The following is a 15,633-nucleotide window of genomic DNA, read 5'->3' on the forward strand; positions in this document are numbered from 1 at the left end:
CCTCAAGGATTACACAATCACATGATTGTGTATTCGAACGTGCGTGAACGTCCGTGCTGGGGGTATTAGTGGGGATGAACGTCAGAAATCCTTTGAAGATATTATTGTCACCAAAAAACAAAACTATTTGGTATTAAAAAAAATGAACTTTTCATCAATTGAAACGAAACGAGTCAGTTTACAGCAACCGACACGTGGCGAAATACTGCACGATAGACCACCCAAGGGTTTTCACCACCGTCATGGTTTTGCTAGGTATGTAAGAGTGAATCTCGTAAAAATAAAGACTGTTTTTCTACTCGTAGTGGAAAAACCATTCCCAGTGATGTGTCCATCAAAATCCTTTGGCTTTAGGTAGATACAAATTTATGTGGAATTTTCCACGTAGCTAGGGCTGAAGGAAAATGAATCAACAATCCACAATTTGATGTGTGTCAGATTCTCGAGAAGTACCAATCCTGGGATTTCATGGTTATACTTGTGCAATGATGCAATAATTCAACCGAGTTATTGTAAAACATTAAAAATCTGGTTTTCCACTAACGCCAATACGAGGATACCAACGGTAATTGAGATGTAGCGTATACTAAAAACTTCACTGAGCAGACATCGTAATAACAAGATATCTCGTAAGCACAGAAAGTACGTAGTGATAATGTAGAGATCTTTGGAATTGAAAGAACAGAACGTGAACTGGTTGAATGTATCAGATGAAGATGATCTTACCAAAGGTAGGATGTATCCGGAGTCCTAGCAAATAAACAAATCACCATAGCGTGCCCAACCGCAAGAGGATAACAAATACTTATAATTGATAAGTTCTTAAATTAAGTCATAAAACACTAGTTTTTTTTTTGTGGAAGAATTGCAACCTTTTTACTGATATTAGATTTTCAGGGTTTCAAAAGTTTTCCAACTATCTTATCATTGCATTAATGTGCACGATTTGAACTGCGTTTTACAGGAATGGATTCGTTGTGTATGCTCGATTTTTTGTAAATACGTTTGGAATGGTCAATAATGTGATAACTTCGATGGAATCAACTGCACCTTAACCTATTATTCGATTGCCATGTTTTCTCCTTCCTAGAGTCAGTTGGTATGCTGAAAACGTTACACTCACAACGAATTCCAACCAGAAATATGTAGCTAGCACAAAACACTTGTTGTTCGTTAACATTGATTCTAACCTTTCGTGAGATAAAATCGACTTAACACCGGAACGAAAGTCAGCTGGGTCTTAATCTAGGTGAACTATTAACAATTTTTTTCTCTATCACCGGGAACATCAATTCCGAATAGGGGTTGTTTTAGAAACGGGTAAGCTACAAACAGATGCTGTAAAAACGGGTACCAACTATCCTAGATTTCGAGACTATTAGTATATGTTCCTGGAGTAGGAGAAGTATCCTTCATATTAGCATACTAATATCAAATGAGTATCGGTCATCTCCTATTCTTTTTGCTCCTTTATATGTTACGTTGAAATTAGCAATGAACTCTGTACATTATTTTAAAGAATATGTGCACGTTTGAGTGAATGTGTTCTTATTGCATCGAAAAACCGTTGCGATACGTTTTTGCCGTGACTTTTGTGTAGTACTTGATAGAATGCTACACTATTATCTAGGGTCAGCTGTTATCAGACATTTGAAAACCACCAACATGTTTGCTGTGTATCGCTGTGCCTGGATCGTTGCGGGCATTGCTCTGAACGGAACGAATTCTATGATTACTGTGAATGTTATGTTTTTTTTTGTAATTGCAATCCATTTAACTTTAAAGTCTAAATGAATCATAACACTAGTGACGAATAATTCATGAGTACGGTCCCGAAAGCTAACCAATTGGTATAAGTCAAAAACACCTGTCCTATGTTTAACGAAGCTTGCTACTTCTAAGTGCACGAAACTTAGAAATATTGTGTATCGCAGCTTGCTTGAAGATTGTCCTAAAACCGTTTGCTGAAGTATCGCATTGTTTGCGAGATCGTTACTCCAACGAGCCGTAAGAGCTGCTACGTCCGTTCATCGATGGATAGCGATGACTGGATGTGGCCGACAGTGAGTTGGGTCCACTGCCGGTACCCAGCCCTGGGCTAAGTCTGATTGATCCTGGCTTGCGCATGAAGTTTGTGGTCATTTCCGTGAGCGAATAGTGTCGCAGTTTTGCGTGCGGGTTTAGACCAACGAAATCGCTGCTACTGTCGTTGCGCAGAATGTGCTGAAAGTGTTGCAGACTCTGCTGATGGTGCAATTGGTGCTGTTGTTGCTGCTGCTGCAGATCGGTCATCTCACCCGGCCAGAGGGAGAGCGAAGATGCGATCGAATGTAGCCCGTCCGATAGTCGATGACGTCGCGATGCTGCGATGGAGTTCCGCTTCGAGGATGACGACCCCATCTGTAAAGCAGGGTAGGGACGGAACCCGTGGGTGGCGGTGGAAAAGAAATCAGAAAAGAATAAGAAATACAGCGCAGGATTAGTGCACGAAACGGGCAAGCTAGTTTATTGTACCAACATTAAAGCCGGTGTTAGAAGCGGTGATGATAAATAAGATCTGCAAAACTAAAACATTGTAAGTAGATACCAGGTGAGAGGGGTAACAGATAAACCAAAACTTGATAGTACAGCCATAAAGAAGCCAATGTTGGAAAGTACTGGATATTCGATCTGCTGTTGCAGTGATCTTTCGTTATCTTAATTTCTGTTTTGGAAAGCAAAGCAATCTATTAAAGGTAGGATTCATCACTGCCGTACACCAAACTTTTGTGATGGAAGATTATCCTTTCACTAAACAAACATTTACATTTCGCTCTCTTTCTCTCAGTTTAAAATTTCATGTTAAACGAAAAATATGATACAGAAAACATTAAACATGACCGTGATGTGTAGAAGATGAGAGGTCGGTAATAAAGACACACTAGCTGATGACCCCATTAAAGTTAATCAACAGAAAGCTTATCTTTGGTGAATGTCAATGATGTATTTCGCATGCTAGAGAGAAAGAGAGATGGATGAAGCAAACAGAATGGCGAAATTTAGGACAAAATAATTTTTGTTGGTCAATGAAACTATACACACGTAGGATAATTATGAAGCGAAAACCTCTATTTGTGGTACTAAAAACTGACAAAGCATATAATGAAACTAGTGACGAAAAAGCCAGAAAAAGCTAGTATTATGAAACATATGTAGGCAGCAAAATACTATAGACAAGGATAACCAAGTGCATCAATCGCCAATAAAGGTTTATTTTCTGTTTGATTAAAAGAATACAAAAAGGAAATATTACACCCAATACGCTACGGGTGAGGATATACTTAAATATAGGTGAAAGCAAAGCGTACAACGTATATTAGTATAGCGGAGGGTTGTTTGTTTTTACCTTTCGTTGTTGATGATTACAATACAGTCCAGGTGAATATATGCGCAAGTGTTTTATCGTGTGAATATGTGGAATCTGTGTTGGGGATAGTGTGATCAACCCTCAAACTTCTAACATAAGTTGATCGGTTAAGAGAGGATCATTGCAAGAATGTTTGAAGAGTAACATAACGTGTTGCTGGTGCATTTCTGCATTAATCTGGGACTACACAGTTTGACAATCACACCAAACAACGCATCGCAGGATGTGATCATGCGGTTGATGTGCATTCCCACATTTGTAGCATTTCGGGAACGGTTAATGTTTTACATTATCATGAACAGTAAGTTCAACAGAAAGCCCAGCGGAAGATGCAAGAATTATTATTGGTAATACACAGACGTACGCAGAGTACATTAGTAGCAGGAAGTGAAGAAGGAGCGTTTGATGAATGTGGAGTAGAATAATTTGTAGTGTAGGTGTCATGGCATAGTTCATCATAGAATAAGTAGTTTGCGAAAGAGAGAGAGAGAGAGAGAGAGAGAGAGAGAGAGAGAGAGAGAGAGAGAGAGAGAGAGAGAGAGAGAGAAAATACATTGATAGGAAAAAGAAGTGTTTTCATTACAGATACTACGCGTTTACAATTGATCTTGTCGGTTTGCAAAGAAACCGAATTTAATCAATGTATGCTGTTGTACTACTTAGTTAGGTGCACTATGGTACAACGCGGTGTACTAACTTACCTTATCCGCCTTCAAACAGCGTCTTCCTCTTCGCACCGGTTCATCTAGCAGTCGGGTTTAGTTTCATTTGGCAATATGATTGGGTGTTGTGTGTGTGTGTGTGTTGTTTAAAAACGTTGTATTTTAGGCTAGAAGAGCTAGAACTACATTCGGCAACGCGATACATACAACACACACGGTGAGTTGTGCAGATGTACTTTCTATCGGACAGTAGAGGTGGGTGAGGCAACGACAATATCCCTTCTACAAAAGGCTGGCCGACTGTGCGTGTAACAATTAGCAACAAAACGAGTGTTTGGTGTTGTTCGGTGTACATATCGTACGGTGGGAATGTTTTTTTGTTGTTGTGTATGAAAGTGTGAAAGTGAAGATACGGATTAGAGAAGAATTAGAAATTAATGCTCGATCTATCACAACCCAATGGGATCGTTTTTAAATCAAAATCAAAACAACGATGAATGATACAGATGAGCAAGAATATTGTACAGTATGGATTGGAAACTGATACTTAAAAGCGTGGTATATTGTTGAAAATTTATTTTACTGATCTCTAAGATATGTTGACCACGGATGCATATACAACCGTGGTAAAGTGCCCTTTCACTGTTCGAAGCAGGCAATGTCTCCAAAACAAATGTGAATTGTGCCATAATTTAAGTTACCGTTAGCTAACAGCAATACGGCCTGGCCGTTTTTCATCAACAAAAAAGGATATGTTCACTAAAACTTAGGGGTCACTATATCCGGGACTCTATCCGATGACCATAGTTCGCAAAAAGATGACAAACAACATTCTCCTGCATCGTGACCGAGTGGTGGATGTATGGTGGAAATAGTGCGACACGTGTTGATCTTTTCGGAAAGCATTGCTTCAGTTTCTGTATTGTTTTCTTGAATACAATCGTGGTAGTGTGATTGCCTACATTATAAGCGCAAGCTTGCTGGTGGACATATGAAATATCAGATATGTTTGCTTTTGCACACGGTTCGTACGCTTATGGTGTTGCCAACATTCCATACGTACCTATGTGTCGCTTAAGTTTTACATCAAACAAAACAACAGTTAGCAAGTGTGCAAGTGTGTGTGTGTGAGTGTGTGGATCTGTGTATATGCACTTGTTTTTTTTATCATTGAATTTACAATATAGGACTAATGCTGTACAGAGGAAGGTTTCACAAACTAGAGCATGAATATGTTCAATTTGTTACACAACATTACTGTAGAAGCTGATGGTGTGGGGAAAATCAAGAACTTGTTAGGAACGGTTTGCACAGTGTGCATTTTTCGATAAGAAAGTAGAAATATGGAAGCAGCAAATCGTAAGAGCAGCGCCTAAAGACCTAGAAGTACTTGTAGCACACACATACAGAATGAACTCAGCACACTACGAGACTGATCTACGCAGAACAAATCTCACCTACTCAGGAGTCTCACCTGGCCTTGGCCTTGGTTTGAGTTTTAGAGTACGATCTCGTACTATCTGTCATGTTACGGTTGGGTTTAGATGTGAGTGATTGTATTTGATTGTATTGATCTTGAATAATGGAATTTCTTTGCTCTTGTGTGATGGAAAATTGCTTGCAAGAACCGTATTCATTCGCATATGCTTCTTAAGCATAGACCGAACAGTGTCTTGAGCAGTTTGGGATCAGCAATTGAGAGACTCTGTTAAACGTTTACCTCTTTTGTAGTATATCTGGAACGAGTAGTTGAGGAATTAGTTCATTGTTTACGAGACTCTATGGGGGAAAAGAAACATATGACAAAACGGTGTAGATGCAATGAGTGATGTGATGTACGAGATCGTTTTACTTTTGGAAATTGTTTGTGTTCATGCTGACTCGCTGATTATTCTAGAGGAACAGTTTCGGCATCATTTCGGACAAGTGTTAGTCTTTTGACCAAGCAATGCTCAATGATAACAGCATGCAACAGTCGAATCAACAATTTGACGCTCCATGTACATTATCCTTACACTGCTGATTGCGTTCTTCTTAATGAAATTGTCTAAAATCTCCTTTGCGTTTCAGGGCACGAATCGTAGTAGTGTATTTGAATACTCTTTCGCTTTTGGCAAACTTGTTCGCTAATGAGTAAATTGCTCCTCTTGCTTCTTCTGTTCCTCGTCTCACTTTGAGTAAGCTCGTATGCGCACTGTCACGTAAACGGGACGTGTGCTGAGTACGCCGGAACCGCCAAACCACCAAGCCAAATAAATTATGAAATTTAATTAAATTCATCATCACGCCTAAGCGTAACCGGCTAAGGATGAGGCTATTCCACTAAACGTGCTTGCCCGCCAAGATGGTGAATCTCCGCTCTTCTGAAACTCTCCGCATCTGCCCTGTTTTTATTTTCATTCCGATATGCAATTTGCGTTGATGAGCTTTTCACGGAACCCCTTTGCCTGTTTAAGGATCCTTTAAGAAGGTGGAATTAGAATTCGGACGAAAGCTTATTTTTGCAGTGCTGCATACTGTTGCCAAACGGTATAGTTTTATCGATTACAGCAGCATTAAACATCCAAGTTGAATGTAACGTGCGCTACGTTTGGTCCACTGTCCGTCAGTGTCCGTGTTGGGAAACACGTGCAATATCTGCAGTACGCATGTAATAACAGTATGGGCAGGTAAGGCTTTTTAAGGGTTAACCTTTACCCGGTTAAGAGCACAACCACACGTGTTCAGTAGGAAATATTATCGCGGCGATAAAACGTGATTATTTTGATAATAACCTTACTTTTAAAATAAACTGCGCATCTGTGCAATGGATATTACTGAAACTCTTTATAATCTCATTGAAATCGATTCAAAATTTGTTTGAGTCTATACCATGTTGCAATACAAACATCCTTAACATTATTAATCCTTTGGAGCTTTAGAGGTTCAAAACGACGGAAAAAATGTCATGAAAAGAGGCGAAAAATCGTGTCGCTAGCCGTCGGGGGTTTATGACGACAATCGTTTGCTAGAGTCCATCAAACACATTGATCATTAATGGAATAAACTCTCTCCATCATCAATCATGATTAGTTAGCGTTAATTCATAAGTAACGAAAGCATCGTCGTGAGATATAGCATAACGCTTGACACGTGGTTCATTAGACGGTACATGAAACAGTCGGTTAACGGTTGTGATCCAATAGCATAGCAGAACACTGCAGAGCAAATGAGTTTCCGTTTGGCAAGTGCACGTTACTTGCACACATTGTGCGAAATCTTGAACGAATCAATTTTCTTCACTTTAAAACAGGATTTGCTTAACATTTTTACGCATTGCATTGCACGAATCGGTTTAGGAAAGCTATCATTGGCCCTGAACAGATATCAACATGGTGAGTTAATGATCCGAAATGTTACGCTTTGCCTTCGTTCCATTTTATTTCGGTCAAACCCTCACATAGCACATGTCGAACAAAACGATAACAGGTGCATTCAGCAAGGCTTATCAAAACAATCTGAAACAGACTTTTTGCTTTTCAAATAAAAAAGGTCGATTGCGAATGAAGAAGTAATTGCACCAACATATATGAGAATACATTAAATATAGAGTGAAATCGAGCATTCAAGAGTGACAATTATAACGGACACATGGACACAAAACACAGGCAGAGATAGACACCGAAAAGGGCGCACGAAAAAAAAAGAAATATTATAGCGAAATCAAAACGTACAACGAAATCTGTCCTCTAGAGAGATATAGAGAGAGACCAAAACAAACAAACAAACAAATAATGACGAAAGAACACCAACTTGATATGAATAGTCAAAAGTGAAAACAAAACAAATAGTTCGATACGTTTGCCATACTGCCGGAACACAAATGGAACCGAAAACGTAAAGATGCAGTAAAAGTTCAGAACAGAAAACAACGGAAAATCTTATTCGTTTATGTACGTTCACGGACACTCACCTCGCGTTGTGACCCAACAAGATGATATTTCTGGAAAATAATTGAAATATATGGGTTCGGGTTTTTTTTTATTTGCGAATTAAGAACGACTAAAAACCATTGGCATAACTGAACATCAAACCAGTTGTATGGTGGAATTAAAAAAAAAAAGAGGGTGACAAGTGTAACAACAGAAGGAGCCAGGAAAATGTGGACAATGGTGGAGACGTACACATAAGGGAAGTGCTGTGTTGTTTTTTCCTGACTTGGGTGGCATTTTGGGACGGGGAAAACTGAATTTGTATTCGGGAAAAACGATCGTAAGTCCGACAGACGATGCATATTCAGGAAATGTACGAGGGAAATGTACGTTTTGTCGTACCGTAGGCATATTATACGAAACGTTTGGACATAAAGGCACTGGAAATGTTATCCAAAATTTAGTGTACTGCTTGTGTGCTCAGCCGGACGTGTAGCCAATGATACAATTTTAAAATGAACTACTTCTAAACTCTATTCTTGCAGTAGCCTTGCTGTCCAACTTCATCGACTACTAATCGGCGACTAAAGACACTACTGGACCTAACTGGTATCATAAACGCATAAGAGAGATGTATCAATGTCGACTACAAATGATGTTTCCAAACCTTATGTATAAAACACCGCGTCGAGTAGTAGTTCAGTTGTGAAGGATTAGTGAACGAGCCAGGAGAGGATTACGTATACGGGAGCGATAATGATTTGCCTAACGACAGTAAACTATTCAAAACTTTACTTAATAGTGGACAGCGAATAGAATAGACGAGGAAGTATTAACGAAAAGAGATAAGGGAGGTAAAGACAGACATACGCAGATAAACAGCAGCACGGAAAGACTACTAAAATAGAGTATACATTGTGCGATAGTAGTAGATAGTCAAATACTATCTTTAAATGAATAGACGCAGTAAAAGATAAGCAATGTGCAGAGTCGATTAGAGAAATATAATGGACAGAGTATGTCAGAGAGAGAGAGAGAGAGAGCGAGAGAGGGAGTCAGAGACAGAGAAAGAGAGTTTGGCAGAGAGAGAAAAAGAGCGAGATAGAGTGAGAAAGAGAGGGAGGAGCAAAGACAGAGAGATAGAATGAGAAAGAAAGAGAGAGAGAGGAAGGAGAGGTAGAGAGAGAGAGCCAGAGAGAAAGAGAGAGAGAGAGCGAGAAAGACACATGGAAGTTGTGTGTGCGTGAGAACGAGAGAAAGTGAAAGATAAAGAATCGACAGCAGAAGACTAATCGCGATTATTATCTAGCAAGGTACTATGTGCGTGTTTGGCCAATTCGTTTCACAATGCACTGAATGAATCGCCTTGTTCAGCCAGTGGATACTAAGATAAGGTGTGTATGAAACAGAACTTTCGAACTCGAATACTAAAGGTAAGCCAATTAAAGAATACGAACAGGAGGAAGTAAATCAATGTTTATTCTACAACAGCTACTGTGAATGAAACAGGTAAATTTGCTACAATATAATTAAAGTGAAGTAAATAAATAAACATATTCGAGGGAAAGGGAAGCCTGCATAGTGCAGGTTTCTATACACAAAATAATACAACGAAAGATGCAATCAAAAGCTCTTACAGGAAAGTAGTTCATCGGCACAGAAATAACGCGTAAACTAACTTTAAAAAATTACAGCAAAGGTAGGTACAGAGCGAGTACAACTGAATCAGTTTAATATGAAATAAGATATTATAGCTATGAATAAAACTAGTTTAATTTGTTTTTGTAATACTCAACTAACATATTGGGTCGAGCCGGTTGGTAATGGTAAAACAAAATCTTATAATTGACACTAATATATATTCATTACCAAAGTTTTTAAATATCCCAACTGTACCATATTGCATAACGTTACTATAGCTATAAAACATTATCCTGGACCACGGTCAGAAAATACTTTGCCGAGACATATGTAACTTATAGCCGAGGAAAAATAGGAAATATTGTACACAAAGCAGCTTACTAGAGAAGCTTAGAGAAAAAGAAGGTGCCACATTGTTAGTTGTGTTAGGAATTATGATTCAGAATGGACAGCTACAATAGTTTGGATGAATGTTAAACAACACAAATAGAGTAGAGAACATAAACACTAATGCAAGGCTTCGTATTTTATTTCAAATGGATTTGTAGACTTCGTTGCCGTTATGTCTCAATATTCAGTGTAAAATGATCATTACTTTGAAGCTGGTGAGAGTAACGATCAACGGAGGCCTGTGAACTATACATGGTATGTTCATCTTTGAATATACAAACACAGGTGGATATGGTTAGATTAGAAAATCGAAAATTTAAACTCAAGATACTAGAACAGAAACGATTCGGTTAGAAAACGGAATTGGATTTATACTGTTGGTTTGTAAATTTTTGGTAGTGGTGTAATATTGGCGGATAAAGATTTATGATATTTGATTGATTTCCTACCGAATTTTCGTAATCATTATCAGCAGTATCACAACAACATTGGTTTCTTAGTAATGCGCGACCAGTTTTTCTGTAATTTTCGAATACAAACAATTTTAGTTGTAATCATGTTTGCTGAATGGCTTATACATACATACACGCACATATATGCAACGCACCCACACGTACGCACACGCATTCATACACTTCCTTTCATTATCAGATGTTACTATAAAGGAGCATAATGAGGCACACGCACACGCACGCACACACACACACACAACACGCAAACGACAGGGCAGGGAGGTGTGGTGAAAATGGGCCGGTGACTATGGGTGGTGGGACACTACACTTTTTTTGTAAAGGAGCGAGAGAAGCATAGAATTGAAAAAAAGGAACTATTATTGTATGCACGCGAAAGAACGCACAATGAGCAACGTTCAAAAGACAAACACGCAATAAAGATGTTAAAAATCGTACTACAAAAAAAATATGAAAATGGAAAATCTATTCTCCGACACCAGCGTACAAAAGGCAAGTATATGGAATGTTTCGACAACATTGAAATTTAAACTGTTTTCCTTGCTATTTGTTTGACATGCAGTAAAAGGAGATCCTTTCATTCAAGCCAACGATTGAAAGATAAGGTAGGTGGGAGACAATCAATAGATTCTGGGTTTCGGGGACTACCGTGGATGCAACAAACACCGAGCGAATATTAACAGAACGATAAGAGAAAGGAGATGCACGAGGAGCGATAGTGTGAGATAAACGGGACGAAAGACTGAATGAGGCGAAATTGTTAAATAGGGACCAAAATTAAACGACACACTAGAAGTTCCATTAGGAGAAGATAGAAGCCGAACCGAGGTCTGCTTTCAGCATGGATTGCAATTACGCTACTACGAACTGATGTGCACTCAGCGGACGGTTAAACGGAAGGTCAGAATAGATGAGATGGACGAGTAAAGGAAAACAGATGCAAAAGGAGTTCGTAGCGATCGTATGATGGACGAGCAGATGCCAAAAGAGCGCTGTTGTACTGATAGAAGACAATGGCCAACCGTAAAGCAAGGAAGCGTGAGTTTGAACTTCTATTTGGAAAATACTAATCTATAGCTCGAGGGTCATTGATGTACGACGAGCGGCCACAGTTTGCAATTTTCATTCAAAATTAACCTCTTTCAATTGATGGTGCTTATGCTCCTCTTGTATGTTTTATCGAGAGAATGTACAGTACAGAGGGATGCAGGGGGGTTGTGGTAGAGCAGTATAGACAGAGGCACTGGCACGTTCGTCCCGTTAGTGGTTCGTAACGGATGAAGAGATGGAGGAAGAGAAATAATTAGAGCCAGGAGGAAGGAAGTAGGAACGGTGGCAGAGAGTGTAGAAAATGACAGATAACTAGGAATAATGAAAGAGACGAGCTGGGAACATCGACTTAAATACATCCGGCACATTGGGCGGGAAGTACAAATAGTGGACAAGTAACAAAACCAACAATAAACACAAGAAGTACAACAACACAAGAAGAGAAAAGAAGTGTCCGAGTGAAGCGGGTTGTGCGAAATGGGGTGACTTACCGCAGCAAACGGGTGATGTAATCGGGCCAATTGTCCGGAAACATTACGAGGAAGAAACCGACTGCTATCAATATGATACCGGCCAGCTTCATACCGGCGAAGTGAGCCCCGTACAGCACAATGTCGAGTGCTGTGAAAGAATCGTACAAACAGATATAAAGTACTCGACACCTCGCCAGGGCCACACCCTTCGTACTGTGTCCTTTTTTTGGGGCGGAATGCCGGTTGGGGATGTGATGCCATTTGGGACCAAAACATTGCTACTTACCAGCCGAGACGGGTACAGCCGTTATGAGTCCCAGGGTGACAAACATGTTGTACGTAACGGCACTGCTGAACTGCGTAAGGATGTGAAATACTGTGACAGGAAAAGAAGGAAAGAGCCGTTATCGTACATGCTATTGGTTTTGTGGCATAAAAGGGTTAATTGTTTTAAGGCACTTTGTCTGCCGAAGATGCAGGGTGTTCAAGTTCACGTGAGAAGGTTGCAACCATATCTGGATTCGTTGTAGTAATATAGTGAGAGGTGCAAGAACAATAATTCTGGAGGATGTTTAGTGACATGGAGGATGTGTTAGTTGAGATAGTTTAGCATATAATCAGTGTCAATTAGCAAAAAATCCCCCCGTACTTTCGCACTTGAACTCGAAAACCCTGTTCAACAATCTCCACAAAAACCGTGAAATTGTCATGGAAACATGGCCTGCTATTCGTTGATAAGAAATTGACGACGCTAGCTGTTCTTACCTAGCAGTAACACACTGGCCATCAACAGGACCACCCAGGGAAGGGTTTCCCAGGGCATAATTTCGGCGCCGGTAAAGTAGAGCGCTATGCAGACGGGCCACAAGATAGCCGCGTTCAGAAAGCCGATAATCGAGAAGGTGAACGCAATCTGACCGACGGGTGGATCGCCCATCACCTTGCGAAACATTACTTTGAAGACGGCATATCCCGCGGCGGCCAGGGCTGCCAAGACCACTCCGCCCAGCGTCGGGCTACCCGTAATTCCGTCCATGTAGGCTAGCAGCGCAATACCCGTATCACAAAGTATCACAGCGACAATCTGCGTGGAAGGGACATGGTTTGATTTGATTTCAATACAGAACCGTGAATATAAAACAAGATATTCAAACTAACCCGCACACCGACGAACTGTTCCTGAAGTATCACCCAGGCCAGCAAGTACACGCAGGCGACGTTTGTCGCGAACAGTGCCATAACGTCGGTGGCCAGCAGCGCCTTGAGCGAGAGTGCGTACAGATACGTGGTGAGCAGCCACAGGATGCAGAACGTGAGACAGCGGTTCAGGAAGCGCCCTATGGTGAAACCGCGGTCACGGAAGCCTCGCAGAATTTCGCCTAACACTTCGCCGGTTCCATCGCACTTTTTAATCGCAACCCGTCCTAGAATGTAGATCGGGAAGAAGAGTATTGCGAAGTTGGTGCAGAACCACGAGGCAAAGAAGGGCGCGTTGAAGACGTGCGCCGTTACCGGGGGTGTGATCCGATCGGATGTAACGATCGGTTTGGCCGTCGAGGGCAGAAACGACGAGGTTGGTCCGAACCCGTGCACTATCATGGCGGAGGTGGAGTTTTGGTCTGGTGCCGCACCACCCGGTACCGTGTCAGTCGTTCCGTCGGTAATGAACGCGGTCAGGTGCGGAGGTAATGTGGAAGCGTAGGTATTTCGGCGCAGGTACAGGAACTTGATGCAGTGTGTTGCACCGACCCACGAGGCCGTCACGAGCACTGTTACGCACACGCCGAAGTACATCTTCTGCGCCAACTCCGAGCAGCACGAAGCCCGACAGGCCTTTAGCCGCGAGGTGGAGGGAGGACTCGAGGGTGCCGGATTCGCTGAGCCAGGGCCACCACCGATGCCCGCTCCCAGACCGCCGCCGCCACCGAGGAGTGCATGTGGCTGTGAGGTCGGTGTATCACAGCCGCCGTGCATTCCGCCGGTCACCGTGATGCCGATCAGACTGTCCTGACCATCGTGTTGGCTCGAGGTCACCGAATCCGAGTGTGTAATCTGTGGCACGTTGTTCGTGAAACCTCCAAAGGGTCCATTTGGGGAGTCTCCTGGGGAATCAAGGCACCGAGAAACACATTGTACGGGTTAGCTTTGTAAAACATGCTACGAAACATGGATGGTGATGGTTAGAAACCGACCTGTCACCACAACAGACGGAGCACGAACGCGTTTCGGGTTGAAGATGGCCGGTATTTCGCTGTCCCGTGTCATGGCGTTCTCTACCATGTCCGCTGTCCCTTGTAGCTCGACTTAACCTTACGTGACGTCTCGATACTAAAGTTTAACATTTTAGGCGCACTAGAACGAACATAAAAAAATATTATAATTACACCATTGGAACACCGGGGTTGTGTTTTATTGCAGCAAGGTTGGGTTATCGAAAGCTATGTGCAGAGTAATTTAACCAGAATGAGAAGATCTTTCTTTTGAATAATTTCATAAAAAAGTTCTGTAACGATATTGTTGTACGACATTATATTGTCGTATGAAAGAGATATTGTAGTGTGACATTATATTCTCTGTAGTGTGAGGCTGGACAAGCCTCAAGCCCTGCCTACGTTTTAACGGTCCGTATGGGATTTAATATTGGTCTTGTTGTGTGAACAGTGGTGGCACTACCATTAAACCACCAAGCCAAAATTATGGTAAAGGTTTCAAGCATGCTATAACTGTTGTAACTTTAGACTTTTACGTAAAATTTACACAAGTCGCAGTGACTGTTAAATTAACTATATTTAGAATTAACTTTAAATAAGGAAGAACCTTGATCTCATGGGCGTCTTGACGGTGTATGACAGTATTATTAGTTAAAATAAAGCTAAAGATCGGTCATGGCATACTATTGTCCTCTTGAAATCATAATACCGAAAAACAAGAAAACAAAACTAACACCAACCGAGAAGGCAAATATTTCTCATCTAATCCCCAACGACAGAGGACAAATCAAAAGAATGAAGAATGGTGCGTAGAAAGTTCTCGCACCTGATTGCATAAAATTACAGCAGCGTTGTCATCGAACGACACGCAAAACGTTTGGAGTTCCTAGTATGCTAACAAATTTCCATAAAACATTGCCAGTGATTTATGGACCCGGTGGCACTCTGACCACTGTGAACAGCTTTGATCTTAACTTTATTTACCTAATCTTTGGATTTCCAGACCTACAACCTTATCATGTTGGCGGGGTATTTGACCGATTGTAAAAGCAAAACTGACCACCGCATTCGCCTGCAGGAAGGTTTTCATCAAAACGAAAGCGGCTGATGTTAAAGTAACAATGCACCCAAATGGGGACCCATGCGTACCCCTCCCGTTGTGCAGATGTTATGTGTTGCATCTAATAGGAGTCATCTGTGCGCGTATGAAACCAGTATGATAAAACCATAAATTCATAAATTCTTCACTGCGAGTGTGGACTGGAGCATCCATCGATAACGGCTTGAAACGGTATCGGAGCACCTGCAAAGCCGTCTCGTTACTTTCCCCAAAAGCTGGAAATCGTGGAAAAAACAAACTCCACTGGCAAAACGTCGCTCATGCGCGGGGTGTGCCACGGTCACCATTGCAATGGGGACA

The 15,633-nt window shown here is 41.2% G+C and overlaps 1 protein-coding gene across 1 annotated transcript in view; it reads right to left on the minus strand.

The window, feature by feature from the left end:
• Positions 1-864: 864 nt before the first annotated feature.
• The window catches only part of LOC128298972 (solute carrier family 35 member F4), a 32,242-nt gene continuing 17,473 nt past the window's right edge, over positions 865-15,633 (minus strand). Inside the window, exons 3-10 of the mRNA XM_053034798.1 lie at positions 14,196-14,355; positions 13,162-14,105; positions 12,769-13,087; positions 12,290-12,379; positions 12,022-12,151; positions 10,460-10,529; positions 8,021-8,050; positions 865-2,400 (exon numbers count right to left, since the gene is read on the minus strand). Of these exons, the coding sequence (XP_052890758.1) occupies positions 1,993-2,400; positions 8,021-8,050; positions 10,460-10,529; positions 12,022-12,151; positions 12,290-12,379; positions 12,769-13,087; positions 13,162-14,105; positions 14,196-14,283 (2,079 nt within the window). The 5' untranslated portion in view covers positions 14,284-14,355 and the 3' untranslated portion in view covers positions 865-1,992. The remainder of the gene's footprint in view (positions 2,401-8,020; positions 8,051-10,459; positions 10,530-12,021; positions 12,152-12,289; positions 12,380-12,768; positions 13,088-13,161; positions 14,106-14,195; positions 14,356-15,633) is intronic.

Source organism: Anopheles moucheti, chromosome 2 (assembly GCF_943734755.1).
Source record: "Anopheles moucheti chromosome 2, idAnoMoucSN_F20_07, whole genome shotgun sequence".
Lineage (NCBI taxonomy): Eukaryota > Metazoa > Arthropoda > Insecta > Diptera > Culicidae > Anopheles > Anopheles moucheti.